Raw genomic sequence first — 27,431 nt, forward strand, 5'->3', positions numbered from 1 at the left:
TATTCTGTCCATAAGATGAGGTTACAATCATGAATTACAAGAATCTTTTGTGGTGTTTTGAGGTGATGTCTGGGTTGAGTATTAATTTTGATAAATCCACTTTGATTCCAGTTAATTGCGAGAGGGAATGGACGCAAAGGATGTGCAGATTGTTAGGGTGTAAGGAAGCATCCTTGCCAATTAAATATTTTGGTGTTCCATTTGGAGCGAATCTGAAACTTGTCAAGACATGAAAACCGACTATAAACAATGTAGAAGAGAAACTTAGTTTGTGGAAAGCGAAATTTTTAAATAAAACTGATAAGTTGGTTCTTATTAAATCAATACTTAATACTTTGCCACTGTACTAGCTTAGCTTGTACAAAATGCTAAAAATAGTGACAGAGAAGTTAATTTCACTGCAGAAGAGATTTCTGTAGAGAAATGAAGACGGCAAGTATGGGATACCATTAGTGAAATGGAAAATAGTACAAGTTTCAAAAAAACTAGGAGGTTTGGGAGTGGGGATGTAATACTTCAGATGATAGTGGCAGTTCTCTAAAAAAGATTGTCCATTATGAAAGAAGATTGTGTGCTCTTATAATAATTTAAATCCTAATATATTGTTTTCTTATAAAAATTAGATATATAGTGAAGGAGGTGAAAGTTGAACCCACAACCTCCCACATGTAATGACATGTAATAAGTGAGAAACTATTAAACTAGTTTGTTAATTTATTAGTTAAGAGCATTAGTTTTATATTTTTTATTTTATTAATATGTATGAAATTTGAAATGATTGAATTTTATATTTGCTTTAAAAAAATTTGATATTTCTGCGAGTATGGTAGGATAGGATAGGATTTAGAACTTTAGGGTGCGAGTAGAGTTAGGGTTGAGAGATTCTCAACTCACGGATAGGGTAGGATAGAGTTTTAATGAAATTTTCAATCCCCAAATAGGGTTAGGATAGGGTCCAAGTCCTATCCTACCCTACCCATTGCCAGCCCTACATAGAAGGATATTTGTCAGTTGCAAATAAAGGAGTAGGAGGTGAGGGAGAAGATGATCCGAGATTTATCTTTAGAGGTAAAAAATGGTAGAAGAGTCCGGTTTTGAGAGGACAATTGGTTACCAGCAGATGTATTGAAGGATACTTTTCCAAGACTTTTCTCGATTTCAAATCAAAATGGATTTATTATAGGAGACTGTAGATTTTGGGATGGGTTAGACTGAATATAGAACTTTCAGTGGAGAAGGGAACTATTTCAATGGAAGTTGGAACTAGTTAACCAACTTCTTGGAGTTCTACGATCATTCAACTTAATAACTGACAGAAAGGACCGACTGGTGTGAAAATTTGATAAATCAATTGTTTATTCTACTAACTCTTTTGTGCAGATTTTGCGGGCAAAAACATTTTCAGAGGATATTATGAACTATAACTTCACTAGTTTTATTTGCAGAGGTTTAGTACCTCCACAAATTAAGTTATTTACTTGATTTGTATTAGTTGATAGAGTCAATACTAAGGAGAGATTATGTAGATTAGGCATTATTGATCAGCATGATAATGTGTGTGTTGTATGTAAAAAGAATGTTGAGGACTTTCACCACTTGTTTCTTTTTTCGTTATGAGTTTACTTATCAGATGTGGTGTACGTGGTTAGTTGACTATACTAAATTATGATCTATTCCAAAAATAATTTAGTAACACTTTGAGAGTTGAACAAGAGTGACTGTAAAAAAAGAGGAGAATAATAGGTGATTAATTGATTTTTTTGGTTATCATTTGACATATATGAATGAAAAAGAATAATAGGAATATCAAAAGTTATTAATAGGTCGTTTAGAGATGACTATCCATTAAATTTTGCACTTACTATTTAATTTTCTTTTGTTCTATTGTTATTCTACTTTATTGTGTTGAGCTTTTTATTTAAAAAAAATATGTTTAACTATTTTAGTGTTTATTTGTTATCAATAAAATGAATACATAATAACAATAACATGTAATACAAATCAAACATGCACAAAGAGTCTAATAATAAAGTTTATACATAACAAGAAAGTCCAACATAAACTCTAAACATACAAATTGTTGGCTCGACTTCTTTAAGAGTTTAACCTACCTCGAGTACCACAACTGAGGTAGCTGTAGCTCGGGAATGAATTCTTTCAATTGTTAAAAAAAATTGAGGAAGTAAAATGTAATTTATAATTTTTTAATGTATTCTTTTTCATATTTTTTTTATCCCACTTATAATAATTAATAGTGAGAGATCACACTTTACTCTCTCAATTATTGAAAAAAATTGAGAGAATCCATTTCCACTAGTTCATACCTGAGTCATTATGGTGTGAAAAAAAAAAAAAAGAAGTTTGTATCTATAAAAAAAAATGTGTTTAACTCAAAGGAATCAAATTTTTTAAGAGATGAAAATTTGATTTTAAAATTCTGCCTTAACTGATCAAAAATTAATTTCACAATTTCAATTGCGTAATGCCGTAATGTCTTTACAATACATAAAAATGTATTTTTTTATTTTTATGTAAATTAAGAAAAAAAAAACCCCAACATATCCATCTACATAGTACCTAGTCAAAAACAAAAATTAATAATTAAAAAAAAGGCATACGTAAAATAATACTTATTCACACCATCACATCTAAGAATTTAGTTGACAAAAAAATATCGCGTTGTTAACAGAAATTAAATGTTCTTTAACTTTTTTTCTTCGAAATTTTTTTATTATAAAATTAAAAAAAAACTTTATTTTTTGAAAAGAATAATTCTAACATTATATCTAGAATCCAACTTTTTTTTTAGTAGAGGGCAAGTTCGCACATAATTATTTTTTTTTGGAAAATAACTTTTTTATTTTATAATAAAAAAATTCCTCTTTCTTTCATAGTAGAATAATTTTTTTTTAAAAAAAAAATTTTCTTTTCATGTGATTGTGGGTGAAAAAAAAAAATTGATAATAAACATGATGTATTACTAACTTTTATACGACTATTAACAGCAAACCTTTACATTGGTAAATTAGTTTTTGATCTATCGAATTAAAAAATACTATACCAAAAAAAAAAAAAAAACTTTTATACGACTATTCATAACTTTAACCCTTTCATTATCTAATTACCTTTTTCCTTTCTATGTTTTCTTCATGTCATTAAAAAAAGCAATTATTCCGTTTATAATTTTATCAAATTTAAAATTAAATTTTTGTATTTTTTAATTACATTTTTATACTATTTTTAATTTTATAATTACATTTTTATTAATATAAAAAATATTAGAGTTAACAAAATATTTTTTTACAAATTAAAGATATTTATAATTAAAAATTTAATTAAATTTTTTATTAAATATTTTTTATAAAAAATATTTTATTAATTTTAATATTTTTAATACAAAAAAAATTTAATTATAAAATTAAAAATAATATAATAATATAATTAAAAATATAAAAATCTAATTATAAATTTAATAAAACTATAAAATTAACAAAATAATTAAATTTAAAAAATAAATAATAAAATGAAGATAACAATTCACTTTTACTACTATGGTTATTAGTTATTACCACGATGTCACTTCTCAGATCTAAAATGGACGCTCCCAAGTCCCAACAGAGAGAGAGAGAGAGATTTCAAAATGCGTTGACACGTGGCAGATATCCGTTACTCGACCGTTGTAGATCTCTATTTTTGATCGTTAGGGATTCATTCATTGCAAAGAAGAAAGGGGTCCTTGGATTCAATTGAATGTAAGAAAGACGAAGACGAAGGCGAAGAAGAAGAAGAACCTCCCTCGTCTTCCTTCCTTCCCTTCCTTCATTCCTTCCTAATCAAATTCCTCTCTCTCTCTCTCTCTCTCTCTCTCTCTCTCTTTCTCTCTCTCTCTCTCTCTCATGGCGATTGCAACAGAGCAACCTCAAGAACAACATCAACAACAGGTATAGCTTATACAAACCCTTCCTATGTCACAGTTTTAATTACAATCCCTCCCTAGGGTTTTCGATTCGCCCCAATTCTAAACCCCTAACCCTCCCCCTTCCTCTGATTCGTTTCCGTTACCGTAATTTTTGCCATATTCTTTGATTGTTCAACGTCGAGGTTAATGTACATTAAAAGAAGATTAGAAATGAATTTCTAGAAAGGTAAAAAAAGATTCTAGTTATTATTCTTTCGCTTCGGAAATCGGCTTGAATTTGTTGTTATTTTAGACAATCAGCTGCGGATTTTTAACAAAAGACGTTGAGGGCGTGGCCGGGAACCTTGATTTTCGAAATTTAGGGATTTGTGTTTTCTAAAGATAGTTTAGTTCTCTCAATTTCTCGGCGTTATTTGTGGCAGGCTTCTTCGGAGGTTTCAGCTGGGGAGCAAAAGAGGTGGACACTTAACGATTTCGACATCGGGAAACCACTTGGAAGGGGGAAATTCGGCCATGTCTATTTGGCCAGGGAAAAGAGAGTGAGTCTCTTTTTCTCGTGGGTCTCAGTCTGCTTCAACTTCAATTATTTGTTTTGTTCCCACAAGTCTCTTTTTTTTTTTTTTCTGCAAACAATTTACATCATTGCCGTTGTTTTGATTTGTTCTTCTAAAGTGTTTATTCATAATGTGATTGTATGTGTTTATGAAACAGAGTAATCATATTGTTGCTCTGAAAGTACTCTTTAAGAGCCAGTTGCAACAGTCCCAAGTTGAGCATCAACTTCGGCGAGAAGTGGAGATTCAGAGTCATCTCAGACATCCTCACATCTTACGCCTTTACGGCTACTTTTATGATCAGGTATACTTTTTGCTTTGCTGATATCTTTAGAATGTATCCTCCATTAATAATGAAGATGGTTAAATATATCACTAACTATGTACATTTCATGCCTGAAATAACTTTGCTGCAGAAACGAGTTTACTTGATTTTGGAGTATGCACCTAAAGGTGAACTATACAAAGAATTGCAGAAATGCAAATATTTCAGTGAAAGACGTGCAGCTACTGTAAGTATTATGCATATAGCAGTTCTTATTCTCTATATATTTTTTCTTCTGAGATATTTCATACTTTTGCCTGAATATTTCTCACTTGAACATTTGTTTGAGATAGACGACTTAATTTGATTGCTACCATTTTATGGTTGAGACAGTATGTTGCATCATTGGCCCGAGCCCTGATATATTGCCATGGAAAGCATGTAATACATAGGGATATTAAACCAGAGAACCTCCTTATGGGAGCTCAGGTATTCTCCAGCACCTGTTAATTCTGAGTAGACCATTTTTATGTTGTCTTCATCTTTAATTCATTGTATTAACCTCGTTTTCAGGGTGAACTGAAGATAGCAGATTTTGGGTGGTCAGTGCACACCTTCAACCGAAGGCGAACCATGTGTGGCACACTGGATTACCTTCCACCTGAGATGGGTATGTTTTTCACATTAATTACTCTGTCGTATATTTATGCACCATTTATCTCTTTCTAATGTATGCTTTTGGGGTTTCAACAGTGGAGAGTATAGAACATGATGCGAGCGTGGATATATGGAGTCTTGGTGTCCTGTGCTATGAGTTTCTATATGGAGTCCCCCCTTTTGAGGCTAAAGAACATTCTGATACTTATAGGAGGTAAGCAGTTTGATATAAAGGGTGGGAAATATAGTTGATGTTTGGATTTCCATTGCAACCCAAACAATGGTTTAGACCTTTGCAAAACTGAAGACAAAAATGCTAGGTGTAAGTTTGGACTTTGGAAGAAACTGTTTGAATGAACTAGGAAGGAAGCTAATGAATTTAGTGTGCTTCAAGCTACTTTGTTCCGATCAATACTGAATAGGAAATCATGTTATGTTGCCATCTTTTTATTTCAAAATTTATAATCAAAATTCAAATTCAAATGAATACATTTATATATTGCAGGATTGTACAAGTGGATCTCAAGTTCCCCCCAAAACCCGTTGTGTCTTCTGCTGCAAAGGACCTCATCAGTCAGGTTAGTTCATTACTTCTTTGCATTATGTTTTGATAAGATCCGAATACTAAATATTGATCGGTTAGCTAAGTGTGCGCATTTGCCTGATTATTCAGTTTTCTCTGATTATTTTTACCAACAGATGCTGGTCAAGGACTCTTCTCAACGTCTACCTTTACACAAACTGCTTGAACACCCTTGGATTGTTCAGAATGCGGAGCCCTCTGGTGTATATAGGGGCTAAAAAAAATCCTATCAAATTCTTTGTAATTTTAGCAGTCATTCTTTGATTGAGAGATCTAAATGGCATACCTTCTTAACTATTGCCTGTTGCTTCCTATGTTTCAAAATAAATGTTGTTTTGTAATCAAAAGCAAGGTTGCTTAAAGGTGGTCATATATTTAAAGGTCATATACATTCCCCCAAAACCCTATAGATTTCTAATTTTTCGTTTTTATTCTTGTTTTTTTTTTTAATCCAATATCAAGAAGTGTACAACTGCCCTGCCCTTGCAGAGGAGACATGGATACCGGCAAAAAAAAGGATGCGGGACATAATTCATAAAACTAATGTTTTTATGAAATTCTTTTTCTCTGTTTTTGATAGTTGGTCAAACTTCTCACACACCGTAAGAAACATTGGGAGAAAAAGTAGGAGAATGGATTCTCTTAATTATTTGAGAAAATTATATTCTCCTCTCCTACGAGATGCTAAAATGACACATTCTTCCCTTCTATTTTATAAATGTACATTCTCCTTCCCTCTATTTTAGGTGAAAACTCAGGTGCAGTCGACTTCACGTGAAGTTGATAGTTGAGAGCCGTTAGATAGTTTGACTGATTTGACTAAATTTTCATCTAACGGTTCTCAACTATCAACTTCAAGTGACTGTATCTGAGTTTCCACCTTTATTTTAAACTTTTTGTGTTAACTAATGTTAACTTTATCCCTTTTTTAAGAAAAAATAAATTATTTTTTAAAAAAATACCCATTAGTAAAAATTTTATCTTTTATTATTAAATTTTACTTACCAAAATATCCTTTAATAAATTATTCTTTTATTAATTAAATTGTATTTTTTAAAAAATTTAATAATTATATAATTTTTTTCTAAAATATTCTTCAATAATTTTTTAATTATTAAATTATAATTTTACCAAAATTTTCGATAACAATTTTTTTATATCTTACTAAAATTTTTTATTTAATGTTAAAATAATATATATTGAAATAAAAAAATTAATAGTAAAATATAAAAATAATTGTTAACAAAAATTTTGGTAAAATCACACTTTAATAATTAAAAAATTATTGAAGAGTATGTATCTTAAAAAAAATAATTTAATTATTAATTTTTTTAAAAGTATTTTAATAAAAATATAATTTAATCAATAAAAAAATTATTAAAAGGGTATTTTGATAAGCAAAATTTAATGATAAAAAATAAAATTTTTACTAATGGGTATTTTTTTAAAAAAAAATTTATTTTTTCTTAAAAAATGGATAAAGTTAATATTAGTTAACACAAAAAATTTAAAATGGATTAAAGAGGAGGTTTTTTAAAAATTAAAAGGGAGGAGAATGTACATTTATAAAATAGAGGGGAGGGGAGTGGAATTTTCTCTAATTATTTTTTAATAATTGAGATTGTAAAATATGATTTTTTATTATTAATTTTATAAGTGGGAATCAAGTGAAAAAATGAGAGAAATCATTGAAGGATTATAGTAGAAAACAAAAAGTAGAACGAAAACACATTACAAATTGGACAATATAATGCTACGATGTCAGAATACGGAGAGCAGGTGTGTTTATAAAGTATAGGAAGATGTTCAGGTATGGCGTTGTGGCGTTGCGGAACGTGATATTCCACGCTATTCAGCCATACAGATATAATTTAAAAAAGTGGAATGGTGAGGATTGGAGGCATGCTGTCTTTCGTGAAGGAGAGTGTGTAATACGCATGGTGGGGCCTCAACGGGTTTGTAAAGTTATGCGTTGAGGGAGAAAGCGGTTGGCATGTTTGCCCATAGTGAGTTGATGCTTGAAAGCTGTGGAGGAGTGATATGGCGAAGCTGAGTGGAGCCGATCTGGTTTTGGGCGAATTGCCTTTTTGGTTGCTTGTCTTCTATGATTGGGCCATGTTTTATGGTTTGGGCCAGTTCAATTCTATAAAACAAAAATGCTGTGTTGGACCGTTGTGAATGAGTGTGTTCCAAAAAAGAGTATTGAGTGGGTAAAATGTTATGTGACCGGGTTACCTGTTTTCATTTTATTCTAATGCTATTTCATGAGTTAGAGTTATTTGTGGATTTATTTGTTATGTGTACAAAATTTTAATAGATAAAATTATTTTTGTGTTTAGAAAAATATGTTTAAAAAATTCAAAATATCAAAAGCATCCGATGTTTTTGTTGTTTTAAATAAAGTATGGTTCGCTTGTAGAGAAATTTGTGAAAGTGGTTTTTTTTTATAAAAATATTTTTGCAAAAACAAATTCATGAAAGTTAAAAGTTAGGCATTATTTAGTACAATTTTGACCTTTCTAAAAATTAGGCTTAAGTTAATGTATGTTGTTACCAATTTAAATGGTTATTTTTTGTTTTAAATGTTTAAGTTGAATTGTAAAAAATTAATTGGTTTGAAATATGTTATTTATTGTGGTATAATCTTTTGATTTTAAGTTATTTTGTTGAAAGCGTAATTCTTCTGTTTATTGCTGTCGTTATCCTTTGTTTTGTTGTGTGACGTTCGTTATCAATTAATTATAATGACTAATATGAGCACGAAAAGTATAATTTTTTATTTTATGTGAAAAAAAAAGTCATAATAACACCACATAGCGGATGCAATTTTTAATGTAAGTTAAATTTTGTCAGGTACATTTCAAAGGAAAAAATGTGAGCAAATTAAGTCGAAGCAAGTCTTAGTTTTGATTGATTTGTCCTGTGCATGAAAACGTTTTTAAAAAAATTATTGATTTTTTCTAAAAGTGAATTATATGGTATTTGCAAAAATAGGAGGAGGAAAAATATGCTTTTGTGGTTGCAAATTTTTTTTAATATTTATGTAAATTTAGAATATTTTTTGTTTACCAAAATTTGCAGTTGATAGGTAATGGATATTTCTTTAAAAAAATTTCAAATAAGTGAAATTCATGAAATAAGATTAAAATAAAATTAGAAGAAATGAAGGAGTAAAGTAAAATGTTACTCAGTCATTATTTATTGGATGGGAGATGTCGCAGGAGAATGGCTCCAAGCAAAATGAGGAAATGCTCCCAAAAAAGGGTTTAGGTAGTTATTTTGGTATGATTAAACTTAAGTATATTGTAATTAGCACTTAAGTAGGGAGGAATCGTTAGAGTACAGAGTGATTAGTACAACTTAAGTTGTTATTTCGTCCAGTTAATACCAAATTTTAAAAGAGATGATGGTTAAGAATGAGATATGATAAAAATGGTAAACCCATGCTGAAACTCATGACAATAAAAAAAATTTGTTACAACGTGATTAGCATTGCATGACAATAAAAGTATTGGTAGAAACTTGCAGAAGTTTAAAGACAGAAACTGGCATGAGGGAAGTAGTGAAGGTAACCATATGGAAGGGAGGATGGGACTGGTAGAACAACATGTGACATAGAAGAGAGACGACTTAAGGTGCGGGAACTTATATTTAGAGCCGGGTGGAGATGCAGTTGGAGCAGGATGCGGCCAGAAAGATTAGTCCGAGTCGGGTGGGATGGCGGAGCTGGATGCACCCATCCTGCAGTTGGTGATGGCATCAAGGTCAAAAACCTTTTCTGGGGGTTCTTCAGTGTCGTCGTCTGAGTGTGCGACGCTCATCTTTCCCTTTCGCTCGGTGTTGCGAAAGTGATTGGCTAGGTTAGCATATTTGTCCGTCAAAGCCTGGACAATATCGTAGTTGTAGTCGTCGACGGCGACTTCTAGGCTGGCACAGAGTGCGCGTAGTGTCATTCTCGCGGCGTCTTCTATGCTGGTATCGACATCGAAGGCAATCCGGCCAGACTCGACCAAAGGTTGTTGACAGGGGGAGGGACCAGTGAGGCGAGGTGGCGGTAACATGTGCGACCATCGCGAAAGGTTTTTGTGATGACTCAGTACAGGGGTTCCGGAATTTCAAGCCTGTCACATGCATCACTAAGCAGTTTTCTCATGCTGAAGGTGAGAAGGTGAGCGTTGGTGGGTTTTCTGGGGGCAAGGTCGTCGGCTACGAAAACAAAGAGGAGTATTAGGTGCTACTAGCAAGGAAATGTGATTAGAGTATGAATATAAAGCAGTTTAGGTGTGACAGGAACTTACCTCGCAGGTAGTAAGGAAGGGGGATCTGGTCTTCGCAGCGAAACTGTTCATGCAAGGCTCGCAATGCGACACGCTGTTTTTCACGATAATGGTCCAGGGTAACTGGCTCTGGCGCCAAGCCATTGTTAATCCGGCTTAGACCACGATCGTAGTCCCCGTCGCCGAAGAAGAGGACCCATGCTTTATCGGCATTATCAAGAAATGCAAACTTACACCAAGATGGACCATGGAAGTCATTGATCTGTTCTTGAACCTCTTCGAAGGAAGTGTAGAACCTAGGCACCCAACCGGCAAAAACGCAATAATAGTATGGTGTTGGTTCCATGCGGCCCGTGTGGGTGAATTTCTTTTTTGTTTGTGGTTTGTGTGTGGCCTCCACGACCCTGACGTCAAAATGGCAGTTATATAGGAGTAACTAAAATGAATAGGAAGAATGTGTAGCATATGCGAGGGTGCAAGGATAAAAAATTTAGATTTTCAAATGGGTGTAATGATATAGATGGCATTGGTAGAGAATGAAAATATATTCTACTCTTCCTGACAAAGCATGGACAGTTTGACTAAGACTAGACATAGCTCTGGCAAAAAAAGGGCTGAAATTGTTGCCAGTAGAAATTCATGTTGAGTAACATGCAAATTTAAATCACTTGCTCGTTAATTAAAACAATTTTATTAAAAGGTGTAAAATGTTTTGGTTAAAAAATGTGGTAGTCATAAGAAGTAACAATAATAAAAGTAATAATAATTGTTATAATAATAGCAATTAATGTGCGTGATTAATATGAATAATAATAAGATGTATTATAATTATAACAAAAAATTTTGTCTCTTTAAAATTGAAGTTTAGAAGATTTTTTTTTCTCTTAAAATGAAATTTAGGTAAATTTCAGTCTTTTTATAATGAAATTGAAACATTAATTTGTAATACAGTCAACTATGTTGATATCTAAAAGATATTTTGGTATTTTTTTAAATTTTAAAAAAAATATTTTTATTTAACTTTTAAAAAGGGTACATTAGTCATTTAAATGAGTATTTTATTTTTGTTAAAAGTGAATTCGAATTTTTCAGTTCTAATACGATCAAACAACATAAATTTAATCTATAATGGTATATGAATTTTTTTTAGATCAACCTTAAAATGTTATTTTGTTATTTTAAAAATTAATTATATGAATATTTTAATTGTATCGAATATTAAATTTACAATTTCTAATACGATGAAGCAAATTTTATTCCGAAATGGTATTTTAGTTTTTAAGGTAAATGCTTAAAAAAAGTTGTTTTCGTATTTTAAAATTTAGTTATAGAATGTTTTAACTTTTTTTTAAGATATAAATTATGATACCATATAAGAATAAAGTCAGACACGCTGGATTCTCAAATACTATTAAGAATAACGTTATTTAGAGTACTAGAAAAAGAGTACCATGCTAAGAAGAACTTTTTTTTAGAATAATCAAATTTTTTCTTCTTGAAAGCTAACAAAATGACAACTTTAAAATGTTACTGTTATTTTAGTTAAGAAATATTAAATTTATTGTTAAGCTAATTAATAACATCTAAATAAATACGGTCACTTCAATGATAGGATAATATAACAAAATTATTTTACTTGTTGCTTGATTGGGGTACATTCTTATTGAAAAGCGATTATAAGTTGTGTACTCTAAGCAATATCATTTTATATTTTTTAGCATAATACAGTTTCATGTAAACATTGCCAAACATAAATGTGTGTTGAAGACATGCTTAGCGCACAGTTGGACTAAAGTTTGCAAAATGAATTGCATGCAACATCTCGTTGTAAACTGTGACTTCTACATTGACCTGTCTCTTATAGTTGGTATTCGTGAGCCTTGTTTTGTCGTCCAAAACGTTCGTATTTAAACCACCCACCTGTGAACAAAAATATTTAGGTTTTACACAAAATTTTAGTTCGGCAGTTGATGTTTTGAAATTTTAATTTTGATGGTATTGAAATGTGTCTTATAGTTGTGTTATAAAAAAATTATTGATCTTGGAAAAAAGAATAAATTAGTTAAAAAGGAAATCCCGTGTGGCCGTGTGAATAATTATAGTCGATTGTGACGATATTTTTAATTTTTTTTGCATGTGGGTCTTATTCATCGGGGGATTAGTTGCGATGAACATTGTTAAGGAAGCTTGCGCTACTTTTTATTGGTCTCCTTTAAACGTGATTTTTAAATTTCAAAATGAGTTTGTGGTCACTCCTTTAAAAATCGAGATGTGTATCCACCAGGGACCCCAAAGCATAGCTGCAGACCGAGCACGTGGGTCTGAAACGGACACGAAGGAAGAGACAGGCTACCCTCTATGACAGGTGAGAATGATTTGCCTACCATAGCAGATGCAGAAGTTCATCGGAAGACGTTTCCATTCTCATTCTCCCAAGGAACAGAAATGTGAAGACGAGGAACATTTAGTGGACGATAATTGTAGCATATGGACCTCAAACATTTGGTTTTTTAATTTTTTTGAAACCCAATTTGTGGATTAAGTTGTATCCGTCGCTGCCAATGGGCCCAAAGTTAAGGCCCATCTTCGTAACAGTGGATAAGCTGAGCATGTGTTGCGTGGCTTTAGGGTTAACAGTTCTAAGGAAAAGCCATGTGTGTTGGCTTCTATCGCCTACCATTCTTTGAGTATGTGACAGTGGTTAGTTTGTTGGCTTTTGTAAGAATGGTTTAGGAGCAGCGAAATGGGTTGGAGTATTGGTTGAAACGTTTAAATTTCCCTGATCCTAAATGTTCAGAAATTCATGCCATGCATGGACGAATCTGTTATGCTGTGTGTTACCCTTAGGTAGTTCGGTGAGTGAGGTTAGTGAATATTGGTGTTAATGGACGGAAAACTTGTGTCCACAAGGTTGGTAGTACAATACCCCTAATTGATGTGTTACTTTCCGTATGACTTTGCTACTACTGTGCTTGCTGATGCTCCCATCCCACAATTGCAGAACAGTTATGAAGGACGTTGGATGCCTCAAACCGAAAACCTGGAACATGTAAGTTTGTTGTTTACTAAAATACAGTTGTCATCCATGTTTGTGAAAAAAAAAGGCATTCTGCATATAGTACCACTGAGGCTGAATTGCTATGTTGCCTTCATTGCTTGTTCGGGGCATGTGTTTGTGCCAATTTGGAAAGCCAGAGACGCATGGTATGTTATGCTGCTGGACGTCAAGGCATCGAAAATATATGCGCTGGATGTGAACCGGTCTCCGGAGAGCATTCTGCGAAGGGAGTCCAACATGACTAAGATCGTGAGCTATACTTTGTCTACTATTTTATTCGGTAACCACAGTTTTCATTCCTTCCGGACGCCATTCATGGGTTGACTTGTTTCTTCTTATTTTATGTAGTGTCATGCTTTGGGGAAAATGTTCGTCCACAGCAGGAACCTCGTTAACTTCCGCCACACAAACCCTGACCCCTCCAATTGGGGACACTTCATCTACCCACAGGGTCTACCAAAAGACCTGGATAGGTTACTCACACTCACTGCCTCAAAAAGGACTGTTTTCAATTTTGCCTGGTGTAAACAATTTGATAAACTTTTAACTTCGGTCAAAATTTTTTGTAGCACAGAATCTGCAATATGGTGTTTATCCTGGCTACAACACAATGGGGCTTTTCTACTAAATTATTCTGCCACATAGTACGTCAACCAACCTCCTCCTAACCTTATTTCTTTTGTTAGCTGTTGCTGGTAGCCTACTGCCATGTTAATATAATTGCAAATAGATTTAAGGCAACATGCAAACCTTACTTTTGTATTAGTAACCCACCCTTTGGTTGGAATTGTTTTAGGGGAACAACGAGCATGTGCGCATGAGGGCCGCCTTAAGCATTGTTCAGTCGGATGTCAACCAGTGTCGTGGGTTCATCGACAGCAAGGCTGAAGTTGTTTGGCGACTTATCACATCCTGCAATGACAAGGATTCCATGAGCAGGGGCGGCCTGTAATACATGCAGTTTGCTGCATTCAAACCGCTATAGATGCTCCATTTTTTTATTCGGTGGCTTGTCACTATGTATAATGTTGGAACAAGTTACTTGCATTTTGGTAAATATGTTGTATGATGTCAGCATGGCCAGCTTGCATTTGGTGTAGTGCAGTTTAGGTTGGTCTATAAAACTAAATTAAGGATTTTTTGTTGCAACTAAAACATGGCCACACATGTGTGTAGTGGGTGGCCTAATTTTAGTTGCCTAACTATTGGAACCCATGTAATTCATCCTAGCTGTGGAACAATTATCAACATTTCATGTGACACTACATCTAATTATCAACATTTCATGAGACTCTTGTTGGCGCAAACTCCTACTTTTATATATCTGGTTTGTTTTGTTACCTGACACCAAAAATTGTGCTATTTTCAACAACATTGCTCAGTTGACTGTCTATCTTTTGACTTGTTTTATCTAACTATTGAAATATTTGATGGATATCAACTTTTACATATGTATTTTATGATTTTTCTGCATGATGGGTTAATGTTCCCTGCTTAGAAACGGAAATTTATTCTAACTAAATAAAAAGTTAATTATGTCAATTCTTCCTTTATTTACCTAAAGCCATTAGGAGCTTTAATTTAGTAAGAACGTTTCATGGTTTCATTATCCTTTCACCCATCAACTCTCTACTTGTAGACTACACATATCCTGCAACAATATCATGCATCAAGAAGCTAAAAATAAAGACGTAACACATAATGAGACTGTCAATTTTATATTGCAAGGTTTTCATGACAGCTGTTTTGCCAAACAAACAAGTTTTGGTCATTTGTTTTGCTGAATGTTGATAACATCATAGTAAAAATGAATACATAGAAAAGTTCTCCATTAGCTATTCTATCCTATTCAAGAACATAACTTACCGCAACCACAAACATATGGAGCAATACACAAGCGAAATTAGCTAATTAGTAGACAAACATTCCACTACGGTTTAGTTCCCAACAACATGAACTCCACCTGCTGGACTTTAGTTATCGGTCAACGGGCTTGCAATCACACGCACGGTCTTGCTACCTCTCTGGCTTTGGTCTTTGTCGCCGGCATCCTACGAACCACACACAAATTAGGATCAAATTCCCCACTTTATGTCAATGTTATTGCATGCATATGAAATGGATCATTATCATCTACTTAATTAACGGACCCACCAATCAATCCATTAATAAAGACGGATCTGTCATTTCAAACCAATACTCATGCTGCAGATTTGAGTATGCCACACAGTGAGTCCCACAAGGTTATTTAGTCATTCAATAAACTCTACTTAGTATACTGAACTGGTTTGCCCAGAAAATTATTTGACATCCATATAGCATATCATAAACACAAACTTTTTCTACTAAAAAGGTTAGTCACTGTACGTACCAAGGCATGGCTCTGTGATTCACTGTGGGGTACAATATCTTCTGTCGGGTCTTGGCTACATGTTGGCTGACTTGCTGGACCGCTCGGGCAACGAGTTCGGTGATGTCCAACTACACCACAGGTGCTGCACTTGTGCCGCTTTCTTCCTCGGCACCCAAAAGGCTCTTGACCACGCCCAGTTCCCTTACTCCGAACCGCAACGGGATCGCGCACTCCTTCTTCGGTACCATCAACGCTGCACCTGCCGGCAGTCCCAACACCATTCTTCATTTTCAAGAAAGCGGTTTCTTCAACTATCTTCTCCAAATAACTCTTGAAATCATTATCTCGCATACACGCAACTCTTGCCAGTCACTTACAATGCTACAGGAAAGCACCCACTCGAACCTTGTATACTGCATTCACATCCCCCTCTTCGTTCATGGGGGAAGACCCCTCCAGCTCAACCTTGGCAGTCTTCGACCAGCATTTCAACACTATGCTTTTCGGAAGACAACCTATGTCCAACTGCACCAACACCGCAAGTATGTGCACACAAGGTAGTCCGAACGACTCAAACCTCAAGCAACTACAAAAAAAGGAATCCTCTCGAAAATGGTGGGCAACAGTCCACCGGAACTGTGGCCTACGATACTTCTGTGTCACATAAACCGTCTGATCGTCCAATTTGTTGCACTCTACAATAGTAATCCGCACGCTTTTCTTTAGCGCATCTCTAAAGCGCACAAATATTTCCTTCGTATAGTTCAATGCACCTGACTTCTCTAGCTCTGGAAACTGAGTTTGGAGAACGGGGCTCCCATACAACGACCTGAAGTCAAGCTCCTCCTCATTATTCCTTAGGAAATCAACACACCGTTGGAAGTTCGTGACAAACTCCAAGATTCCGTATCTCCTTTCCACAAACCTGCCCATTTTTGCATGCAGTCGATGTTGTCCTCAGCCCAGCATAAAAGCATCCGCGTATGTATGCCGTTGCCCAAGACATCTTCTTAGCATATAAATCCTTTACCCACTCTACTTCCCACACCCCACATTCATCCATCATTGCATCCCATTGCCTCTCAAACTCCTCAACCTCAACATTAGCAAGCATGCAATTTCTAAGCAGAGTTGTGAAGCGAGGCTTACACACATTCACGGTTGCATTTTTCAGTAGGTGCCATGCACAAAGCTTGTGATGAGCCTCTGGAAACACTTCCTGAATGGCAAGCCGCATTGCTCTATCCCCATCAGTAATAACTGCCTTAGGCGCTTTCCCTCCCATGCACTCCAAAAACCTTCCCAACACCCACACATATGCCGCTTGTGTTTCAGAAGACACCATGGCTATGCCGAAAACACATGTTTGGTTATGGTGGTTCACCCCAGAAAACACAATCACCGGCAGATTGTACTTGTTTCGCCCATACGTCGCATCAAATGCCAAAATATCACCAAATATTTTGTAATCATGTTGACTACACCCGTCACTCCAAAACAGATCACACATTTGTTGCTCATCCCCAACCTGGTATCGCCAATACATGTTCTCATCTGCCCTTGCACAAGAATTGAAATACCGTAATGCGGCATTCACATCGCCGCAGTGCATTGCACGTTGCCGCCTAACCACATTATACATATTTCTCTTCGTGAATGGAACTAGGTTAAACCCCCCCCCCCCCCCCCCCGCGCCTGGACAGCAATAGACTCATAAATTTTTGGAATTGAAATCCCAACTTGCCTCAAACTTTCGATGTGGGCTACATCAACATCTAATATTTTCCTGTAAGCTGGCAAGTATAACACAAACTTTTCTGGAAGAAGGTCGTGGTTATGCTCATCCACAAAACGACACACATACCAACTGGTGCTATCAGCTTTTCGCTTTATCCTCATCTCAAACTGACACCCGCAACGGGTTATAACCTTGTGCTCCCTCTTCCGATCTTGCATCTGAAGCCATTTTCTATGTCTAAATCCTTCTCTATTACACAGGTACGTGTAGCGAACAATTTCACCCTTCCTATTCTTCATTTTCTTCCCTTGTCGCATGGCAAAACCCTTTGCTCGACTGTATTGCTCATAGAAAACACACGCCTCATCCAGGTTAGCGAACTCCATCTCTAATATATGTGCACGACTTAGCATTACATTTTCAGCACTGCCATTTTGCTCACGTGTCGTTCATCCGGTGATTCTCCCTCCAACTCCTCTGCCTCTGCCTCCATCCCTGTATCCATCGGCGTCTCCTGCACAGAGACAAGCTGACTAGTTAAGGTTACCACTAACAATCCTAAATTACAATTACTATACAACCTACTAAATTATACACCAAAGCCACTCATACCGTTGCATCACAATTCTCACTATCCTCTGAGACGTTAAAATTCTCTTCATCCTCTGCATCCAACTCGTGGATCGTTCTGCTACAAAAAGACATTAAAAAAAATTTTGCTCTACCTCTGCTGCCCCAACTTCTCCCGAGACTCTGTACCTCACAAAACCATTTAGCAATACTGTGGCAAATTGAGCAAACAGAATATCAGTTACGTCCGGAAGGAAGAACATGGATAGACCATGAATGTGACACCACCAACACTCCAAAGTAAAACATGCTATACTTACACTAATAATCATCTTCCTCAAAAATCACATCACAAAGTACCTTGCTTAACTAACTCCCAAAATAACTCGGTATTCCATACCAATAAACTCTCCACAATCACAGCACCCTTAGGCTACGCAATAAATTTACTATATAAATTTATATTCTTCCATTATCGGTTAAATCCATCTACACCATCAAACCCATACCATCATCTACATTTCTAAGCAAAAATTTAATGGATCGACATACACTGTTCCAAACCCATGTGCCCCTCCCCCCAAAATACCCACTGAGCATAGGCAAAATCTTACCAAAATCTAAATCACATTGAACATCATATAGGCAACAGCTTACTGACCTTATCCTTCACTGGCATCCCACCTTGGTCTTCCTTGAAATACGTCATTCCGAAATCAACACAAAATGAACGCACTACTTCGGAGCTGAACAACCCAACACTGGATCGCCACATCCACTCTCTCACTCCATTTTACCTTCGATCTGATTTCGCTCTTGCAAAACTATTTATTACAACAATCAGATGGGTTTTCTCTAAACCGGCTGAGGCCCAAAGCTTCTGAACTCACGCTAGCTATGCTAATTAAGAAGCTCCACTCCAACTTTACTTTCACAGCTGGTCCTTAATGTAATTTTAATAGAATGTTTGAGGTTATTTTGGATTATCTGCCCTTCACTAATGGACAAATTTAAAACAACCTACTTGATGGTACAATGAATACCATATTCCACACTTATGTCGGCATACCGGATAACTTTCCTAAAGTATATGGAGGTGGGTTTTTTTTTTAATTCAGAAGAACAAATCGGATGCACCGATTTAGGGAGGAGAAGAAATCTGAGGCTCCGAATTTAGTTTGCTGAAAATTGAAATTAGATAGCTCACAATTCGGAGCTTTCGAATTGTGTGTAAACAATTTTTTTTTTACTTTTAACAAATTGGTGGATCAATTTTTAGTAATAAAAAAATATAAAAATTAAAAATCCAAATCGATCGGTCAGTTTTGCAAATAAAAAAAATTAATTATAGAAAAATTACTATCTGAGACTCAGATATATATATATATATATATATATATATATATATACACACACTAACGGCCTACTTGCAGAAATTTTATTTTCTTTCACTCATTTTTTTTCTGGTTCTTTACCATTTTGAGTTTCTTCCTTTTTTTTTTTGTCCATATGAACTATTAGTGAAAGCATAATTTTTAAACAAAATGGAGGAAAGGGTTATTTGTGAAAGAGTAGACCCGCATATATCAAAGACGGTATCGAATATTTTGTATCGGCATCCTATATCAATGTTTGGTGGGTTCGTTCATTTCCAAACGAAATATGTCACTGATGAAGTGAGTATGCGAGAGATGTTTTCAATCTATTGTCAAACTCGAGAACAAGTGTCGTGTATTGAGTTATACATTGAGTTCCAACAATCTGAAGCTGATCAGAATATCGAATGGAGAGATTACAGCAGTGACAACAAAGATGAGTTTGAAGGCAACTATAAGATTGTTGGTCCAAATAAAGATGATGATGAAGCTGATGACACTATGGAGACAGATGTGAGAGAAGTGGCAAATGCATTGACTAACCAAGATCTGTTCCAAGAGCCATTTTTCATGTGCGTGTTAGATTTGGAGGATATGCATACACTATAATTTCCAGCATACTTCAATATGGGTATGTGGTTTAAATAATCGTATAGTAACTTTACAATATAAATAATTAATTTTGGTATAAAATAAAAATAGTATGATTATTATTAAATTTTTTATGCAATTAGAGATGTTTAACTGTATTTGTAGAATAATAACAAGATTGGCATTATTTAATTATATATGGAGTATAAAAAGTATTAGTGTGTAGATTTTATGGTTTTGGTTATTTTATTATTTTATATGTGTAATTTTATAAATTTATATCTCATATTGAAATATATAAAATGTATATGTATGTATTTAATAATTAAAATTTTAAAATTTAATTATATGTTTAGATAATATATTTTTATATGTATACTATATATTTATATATTTAAAACGTATATATTTATATTATATATGATACATATTTAAAGTGTACTTCTAACTATGTAAGCATTAATGTAGGCATATATATATATATATATATATATATATATATATATATATATATATATATATATATGTATAATCATATTCATTTAGGAATGTTATAAATATTTAAAGTTTAAATTGTAAATTTATTTATGATATATTATATATTTTATACTAATTATATAAAATTTAAAATCTACGTATATAAAATATTTAAAATCTACGTATATAATTATTTATGTTATATATTATATATTTCATACTAAATATTTAAAATTTAAAACGTATAATTATTTATGTTATATATTATATATTTTATACTAATTATATAAAATTCAAAATCTAAGGTTATATATTTATATATTTATTGATATAAATTTAAACTACGTGCTTATTTTTGTATAAGTACACTTCTAAGTTTAGGTCATGGTGTTGTTGTCGCGGAGTTTCCTGTTGTGACAGACGGTGAATTTATCGTGGGAATGGAATTCAATTTTCGGGAAGCTGTGATTGCGGCAGTTAAAGATTATGTTATTTGTAGATGCGTAGACTACCGGGTGTGTGAATCGGAACTCCAAACATTCTATGTCAAATGTACATAGTATAACACTAGTTGTGATTGGCTGATTAGGGTTAGCATGATCCAGAGGAAGTATTGTTGGGAGATAAGAAGATATAATGGAAGTCACACTTGCATTAGATCCAGTATTTCTCAAGACCATTCAAAGTTAGATTCCATCACAATTGCAGAAGCAATTCAGCCATTGGTGGAGGCTGACCCATCCGTAAAGGTGAAATCTGTCATTACTGAGGTTCAATCAAAGTTTAATTATACCATAAGTTATCACAAAGTATGGTTAACAAAGCAGAAGTCAATTGAAAAAATATTCGGAAGGTGGGAAGCTTCTTACGAAGATTTGCCCAGATGGTTTGAAGCCATGTGTCACAAGGAGCTATCAGCAGCTGTCCACTTTGAGACCATGCCTGTATACCGAGGGGATGACTTGGTCCCTGATGTCCGGGTGTTACATCGGGTCTTTGGAGTTATTATCCTTGCATTAGGGCATTCAAGCACTGCAAACCAGATGTGCAAGTAGACGGGACTCATCTATATGGAAAATATAAGGGTTGTTTGTTGGTCGCAGTTTCACAGGATGGAAATAACAATATCGTACCACTTGCATTTGCCATTGTTGAGGGTGAAATTCTGATGCGTTGCATTTCTTTCTTAGTAACCTGCGACAACATATGGTGACATGGGATAGAGTGAGCCTTATCTCTGATTGACATGATTCTATTAGCTCAGTCGTGGCTCGCAGTAATAGAGCTTGATCGCCTCCGATAGTGTTTCACATGTTTTGCATCAGGCATATAGACAAATAAAAAGCTCGACAATCGGATTATGTGATTCCAGTGAATTCCTTTGGACACACCTCAAATTTCTTGTACCCTACAAAATATAGACAAATAATAACTCAAGTTGTCTTACTTAATTAATTATATATAAGTTAAAACACGTAATAATTAACATTAAATTTATTTGAACGTACACAAAATTATCAAGTAAATCAATATTTACTTAATTGTCATTATAACTAGGTATCTTATCAACAACATCCAGATAAACATATTCAATTTGTTTATAACAATAAATAAATTTTTACCCTACACAGAACTGTAAATAAAAAGGCCATAACTAATTATGATTTAACACATAACCTAATTAATTATTATCTTTAATAACTTAATTATTTTTTGCAATAATTAGTTCAAATTCTTATCTATTCTACTACAAATATAATTTATACATTAAACCAAAAATTCTAATTCATATTTGCATATAATTTAAAATACGGAAAAGCTCTGCATACAAGCCATTAGGGCTTGTATGCTTTACAAGTTCATTAAACAATAAAACAAAAAAACGCGCTGCTACACATACGTTGTATACACGCGCTATATAAGATCCCGCGTATATCTAACTACCAAATTTAAAAGATTTGTTTCCTTCTTCGTTTTTGTTATTTGGAGATTTGCTTGTTCTTCTTCTCGCGCGTCTTCCCTCCTTCTTCTCCATCGTTCTTTTCCTCTCCTTTTCTCGCTGGTATGTTCTTCGTTTACGTTACTTTCCTCTCTCTGTGCAACTCGAGCTTCGTTTTCTATTTTGATTTGTTATTTTCTGAAATCAAAGTTTGAACTCATTTTGAAGATAACGGATCATTCAACCTCAGATTGTCAGCTGAATCCAGGTGAAGTGGATTATGAATTTGAATCTAACGAAGTTCCTGAGGTTTGATTTACATAGGATTAGTATGAATTTTCTTGCAGTAATTTGTATAGCATTGTGTAGTTGAAAAATTGTTGAACATCGACTGTGAAACTAACACGTTAACATGAATCTGTCGATTCAATGTATTAGTTTTGATTAATTATCTGGAATTTATAGCAGACGCTCGGGTGTAGATCAGGTCTTTTTTGGGTGTATTTTTGCTAGAAGTGTGGGTGTATTTACACTTTACTGGTTTTTTGTTATTTTAATTGAGTTGTTGTTGTTCAGGTGTATTATATCAGACATGATTGGGTGTATTTTTAGTTTTTGACATGGTGTATTTTGCAGCATGTGTATTTACAGTTTATGGCTTTATTGTCATTTTAGTTGAGATATTGCGGTTCGGGTATATCATATTAGACATGATTGGGTGTATTTGAATCATATCTATGGGTGTATTTGAATCATATCTATGGGTGTATTTACAGTTTTTGACATGGTGTAATGTGCAGCCTCTCTCGGTTGTTGATGACGAGCTTGTTCCGAAGGTTGGAATGACCTTTACCACCCTTGAAGATGCTGGAAAATTTTACAGGAACTACGCCAAGGCTGCAGGTTTCTCTACAAGAGTTCGATGCACAAATAGGAAGGGAAACGAGATTAAGAATCAACTGATTACATGTAGCAGAGAGGGAAAATGGAAATCTAAAATATCTTCGACCGAGAAGACCAATCCAACAGCCGGTCTAAACTGTCCTGCAAGAATTTATATACACACATTGAAGGATGTCGGTGCTTGGATCATTTCAAAGGTTGTGCTGGATCATTCACACCCCTGCTGTCCAAGTAAAGCAGAGATGCTCAAACAGCACAGGGAACTAAGCATGTCCATTCGTCGTACAATAGAGAATAACGAGGAGGCCGGTATCAGACCAAGCAAAACCTACCAATCATTTGTTGCGGCTGCCGGGGGTCACCGCGAGTTAAATTTTATCGAAAAGGACGTGAGAAATTACATTACCAGGGAAGTGCGGAATGTTTTCGAACAAGAAGATGCAAAGGAATTTGGAAAATATTTGTTAAGAATGAAAGAGAAGAATCATAATTTCTTTTTTGAGCTCGAACTCGAGGAGGATCAATCTATTAAGCTGGCTTTTTGGGCCGATACAAGAAGCAGAGCTGCCTTTGAGTATTTCGGAGACGTCATTTCATTCGACACCACCTACAATACAAACAGGTAACAAACTGCCCCTGTTTATGATGCTAAATTAATGTATTTTTATGAATTCGCAGCAGAGGTGTATATTGGCTGTTTCTTTGGGTGTATACGAAGAATCTGTTGGGGTGTATTTAATGATTTTGCATTCTGCACTATGGTAATTTGTTTCAGGTATAATTTGGTCTGTGGTTCTTTTGTTGGGGTGAATCACCACGGTCAGTCAACACTTCTCGGATGCTCTTTGATGAAGAACGAAGAAATTGAATCATTCAAATGGTTATTTCAATGCTGGCTTCGTTGCATGGGAGGAAACGCTCCGAAAGGGTTTCTCACCGATCAATGCGCATCAATGAAAAGGGCTTTATAGGCCTGTATGCCAACAACAATTCACCGTTGGTGTATTTGGCACATCATGAAGAAGATTCCAAGAAATTAAACGGGTACAAGGGACATGCCGATATTGAACAAGAAATGAGCCAAGTTGTTTGGAACTCTCATAGCAAAGACTTATTCGATAGGAATTGGAATGATTTTCTGTTGAATTTTGGTCTTGCAGACAACAAGTGGCTTTCAGGTAATGTCTTTTTAAAATCTGCAGCAGAGGTGTAAATTGCATGTTCTTTCGGGTGTATTTATAGTCTGTGTTTGGGTGTATTCTGCAGATCTGTACGAAGACCGTCACATATGGGTTCCTATCTATCTGGATCACCACTTCTGGGCAGGGATGAGAAGCACACAAAGGAGCGAGAGCATGCATTCATTTTTTAACAAGTATATCACCCGGAACAACTCGCTTATTCAGTTCGTCAAACAATACGATAATTGCCTCGGAAGCAGGGAGCAAGAAGAGAGAGAATCAGATGCTGCAGATTTTCATACGGTCATACCGTGTGCAACCAAATCCTCCATTGAAGCTCAGTTTCAAGATGCGTACACTCATCAAAAGTTTAGGGAAGTCCAAGCACAATTCAGAGGAAAGGCGAATTGCATCACCAGATTAACGAATTCCGCTCTAGGCTATTCAGTATACGAAGTCGAAGAACAAGTTTCCAGCTCAATATTCAACAAGTTTGTGGTTACTTACAACTCAGTTGCAGCCGAGGTAAAATGCCAATGCTTATTATTCGAGTCGAGAGGGATACTGTGCCGTCACGCACTAAGCATGTTAAGTTTCGAACAAGTAAGCCAAGTGTCACCTAGATATATACTGGAACGATGGAGCAAGAAGGTAAAGAGGTGACACGCACACATTAAGAGCAGCCATGACGAGCCACTGATGGAGCCACGAAGCAAGAGGTTCGACCAATTGGTTTTTCGTTCGCAAAATATTTGCGAATTTGCATCTGAATCGGAGGAGCTGACTGTAATTCTGCACCGTTCGTACGATAACGTCATGGCTGAGATGGAATCTTTAAAAGCCAAAAGGAAGGGGACATCTTCTTTATCCCACGAAAACGCCAACTTGGAATCCGTTAACGAGCTTCAAAGCCCGCCAAGGATTCGAACAAGAGGACGTCCAAAAAATAGGCTAGGTTCAAAGTTGGACAAACAGATCGCAAATGCCACAAAGAAGAAGAAGACGAAAGTTTTAAGCGAGGTAAAAGTAATGTTCTTTAAATTTGTGGTGATTGAGTTTATTTTTCTCGTTAATAGTTTAGCTAATATGTGAGTGTTATATTCAGATAAACCTGTTTGATGCTGCATCAGCGGTGCATTCAAATTCCAGCCAATATCAAGGACATGTTATGAATTATCAGTTCAGGGTACCAGCAGCAGGGGATAACTCTTTGGGTGTATAGTTTTTCAGAATATGGGTGTAGAAGCACTGTGCTTTTAGGTGTATTTTTGTTAATTCACAATTTACATATAGATACATATATATAATATTTGTGTTTTAGGGTTTACAGGTTAGGGGTAAGGGTTTAGGTTTTAAGTGTTTAGGGTTCAGGGTTTTAGTCTCAAAGCATCAGGGGGGGATAGATTTCAGGGTGTATGTTCAACTTTATTTGGGTGTAAAAATTCGCAGGTTATGGGTGTATATTTGATTTGATGTTTTTCTTCATATTTTAGTACCTGTAATTCATACATTTTGAATACAGCACAGACAGTTTAACAGCACAGACAGTTTGGGTGTATATTTTATGAAATCTTGGGTGTATTATTACACTTGCGTTGGGTGTAAAAGTTTATAATTTGCGTTTATATATGCCTTGATTTTTTCCTTCATATTTTACCACCTGTAATACAGCTTTTGAATACAGCACAAACAGTTTAACAGCACAGATAGTTTAATTATGGAAAAAAATATACATGGAATAGAAGTTGTTGATAAATGGAAAATATTTACAACATTTGTTCAATTTACAAACTACCCAGCAGTTGGATTACGCAGTTTCTATATCAGCAGAATTTATCTGACAAAACGGACTCAATAATACAGAGGATGGCTTCGACAGCCTTATAGCATTACTCTCTCTAATTGCCTGATCTCTCTTTTTATTCATCTCACTGAATAGTATCCGCGAAGCATACTCCACTCTATAGTGGTCCACCTCCTCCTACAATTAAAAAGTATATTCTATTTAAACAGCAATATTAATTCAGTAAAGTAATACAGAGTTATATAGTTCTAAAGACAGTTACCTGTTTCCAATTATCCCATCCATACTTCCCCTTTTTAATGTTTTCCGGCTCAATTAACTCAAGCCACTTCATAACATAGATACCGCAGTCATAGCTGAAAACGAAGAAAATAAATTACAAATCTCATTTAGGAAAGTTTAATGTTCAGAGTCACAAATTTATACCTTGATTTTTGGCTTGATATTTTAACATATGATGCTTTAATTTCCTTCTCCTTCTCGTCTTTCTGCAGAGGTTCCCCGCCAGCATATGCTCTCAATCTTGAAAATACATATCCCTTAAATACCAAAACAAATCAGTAATACACCCGAATGAATGCACAAGATACAACCAACTGAATGGACAATATACACCCAACCCAACTAACGAAATACACCCAACTTGATAAACAATATACACCCAAATGAATACACAAGATACAAAGGCAAATGGTTCCACAAAATACACCCAACCCGACGAAGAAATTACACCCAAAAGAGAACATAATTACACCCAAAGCAAAACATACATACACCTTATATTGAACTGAAATAGACCTATCTATTAAAGTAAAGAACACAGAGGCAACATACAGTGAATTTATTAAGCTGCTTTCTCTCATCGCTTGGAGCTTTCTTGTGTAGCGGGTCAAGTATACGACATCTCCGCTTTGTTGTATCAATCACCCATAACCACCAATGGCCCGAGTAGCAAACAGGTGCAAAAATCTGAAGGATTGCCACATTTCAACAGTGTGTTGTTTTATTTAGCATATAAGTAAAGAACGGTACTAACAAATTTAGCAAATGAAAACTTACATATGGATGAGAAGTTTTTTTTTTTTGCATCTATGAAGGGAATAAAACTCAGGTAGTCTTCCACCCTGAATTCTTTATTGGTTTTCGGTGATATGAATTCCCCCTTTGGGTGCTTCGAAAGGGCCAT

The 27,431-nt window shown here is 34.8% G+C and overlaps 2 protein-coding genes and 1 pseudogene across 2 annotated transcripts; 1 reads left to right on the plus strand and 2 right to left on the minus strand.

Annotated features, from left to right (window-relative positions):
• Nucleotides 1-3,713: 3,713 nt before the first annotated feature.
• Nucleotides 3,714-6,325, plus strand: AUR1 (ataurora1). The gene is made up of 9 exons (XM_016308312.3): nt 3,714-3,941; nt 4,342-4,458; nt 4,631-4,777; nt 4,890-4,985; nt 5,132-5,227; nt 5,312-5,408; nt 5,492-5,609; nt 5,901-5,973; nt 6,095-6,325. Exons 1-9 carry the CDS (start codon nt 3,897-3,899, stop codon nt 6,194-6,196), a joined length of 891 nt encoding a protein of 296 aa, XP_016163798.1. The 5' UTR covers nt 3,714-3,896; the 3' UTR covers nt 6,197-6,325.
• Nucleotides 6,326-15,286: 8,961 nt separating this feature from the next.
• Nucleotides 15,287-17,912, minus strand: LOC148554351 (protein FAR1-RELATED SEQUENCE 5-like; annotated as a pseudogene).
• Nucleotides 17,913-26,248: 8,336 nt separating this feature from the next.
• Nucleotides 26,249-27,431, minus strand: LOC148554352 (uncharacterized). Its single transcript, XM_088495123.1, has 5 exons — nt 27,369-27,431; nt 27,080-27,214; nt 26,672-26,784; nt 26,508-26,601; nt 26,249-26,422 (listed from the first exon to the last, which is right to left on the minus strand). The coding sequence occupies exons 1-5, from the start codon at nt 27,429-27,431 to the stop codon at nt 26,249-26,251; spliced, it is 579 nt and encodes a 192-aa protein (XP_088351249.1).

Source organism: Arachis ipaensis, chromosome B7 (assembly GCF_059453495.1).
Source record: "Arachis ipaensis isolate K30076 ecotype BB chromosome B7, ASM5945349v1, whole genome shotgun sequence".
Taxonomy (NCBI): Eukaryota; Viridiplantae; Streptophyta; class Magnoliopsida; order Fabales; family Fabaceae; genus Arachis; species Arachis ipaensis.

Bases quoted from the DNA above. Each gene is read 5' to 3' on its own strand.
- AUR1 (XM_016308312.3), top strand. From the start codon at position 3,897: ATGGCGATTGCAACAGAGCAACCTCAAGAACAACATCAACAACAG. The intron at 5,228-5,311 runs GTATTCTCCAGC...CCTCGTTTTCAG, and splicing joins ACCTCCTTATGGGAGCTCAG to GGTGAACTGAAGATAGCAGA. The intron at 5,974-6,094 runs GTTAGTTCATTA...TTTTACCAACAG, and splicing joins CAAAGGACCTCATCAGTCAG to ATGCTGGTCAAGGACTCTTC.
- LOC148554352 (XM_088495123.1), bottom strand. From the start codon at position 27,431: ATGGCCCTTTCGAAGCACCCAAAGGGGGAATTCATATCACCGAAAACC. The intron at 27,215-27,368 runs GTGGAAGACTAC...GCAATCCTTCAG, and splicing joins AAACCAATAAAGAATTCAGG to ATTTTTGCACCTGTTTGCTA. The intron at 26,785-27,079 runs GTATGTTGCCTC...TTGGTATTTAAG, and splicing joins AGCAGCTTAATAAATTCACT to GGATATGTATTTTCAAGATT.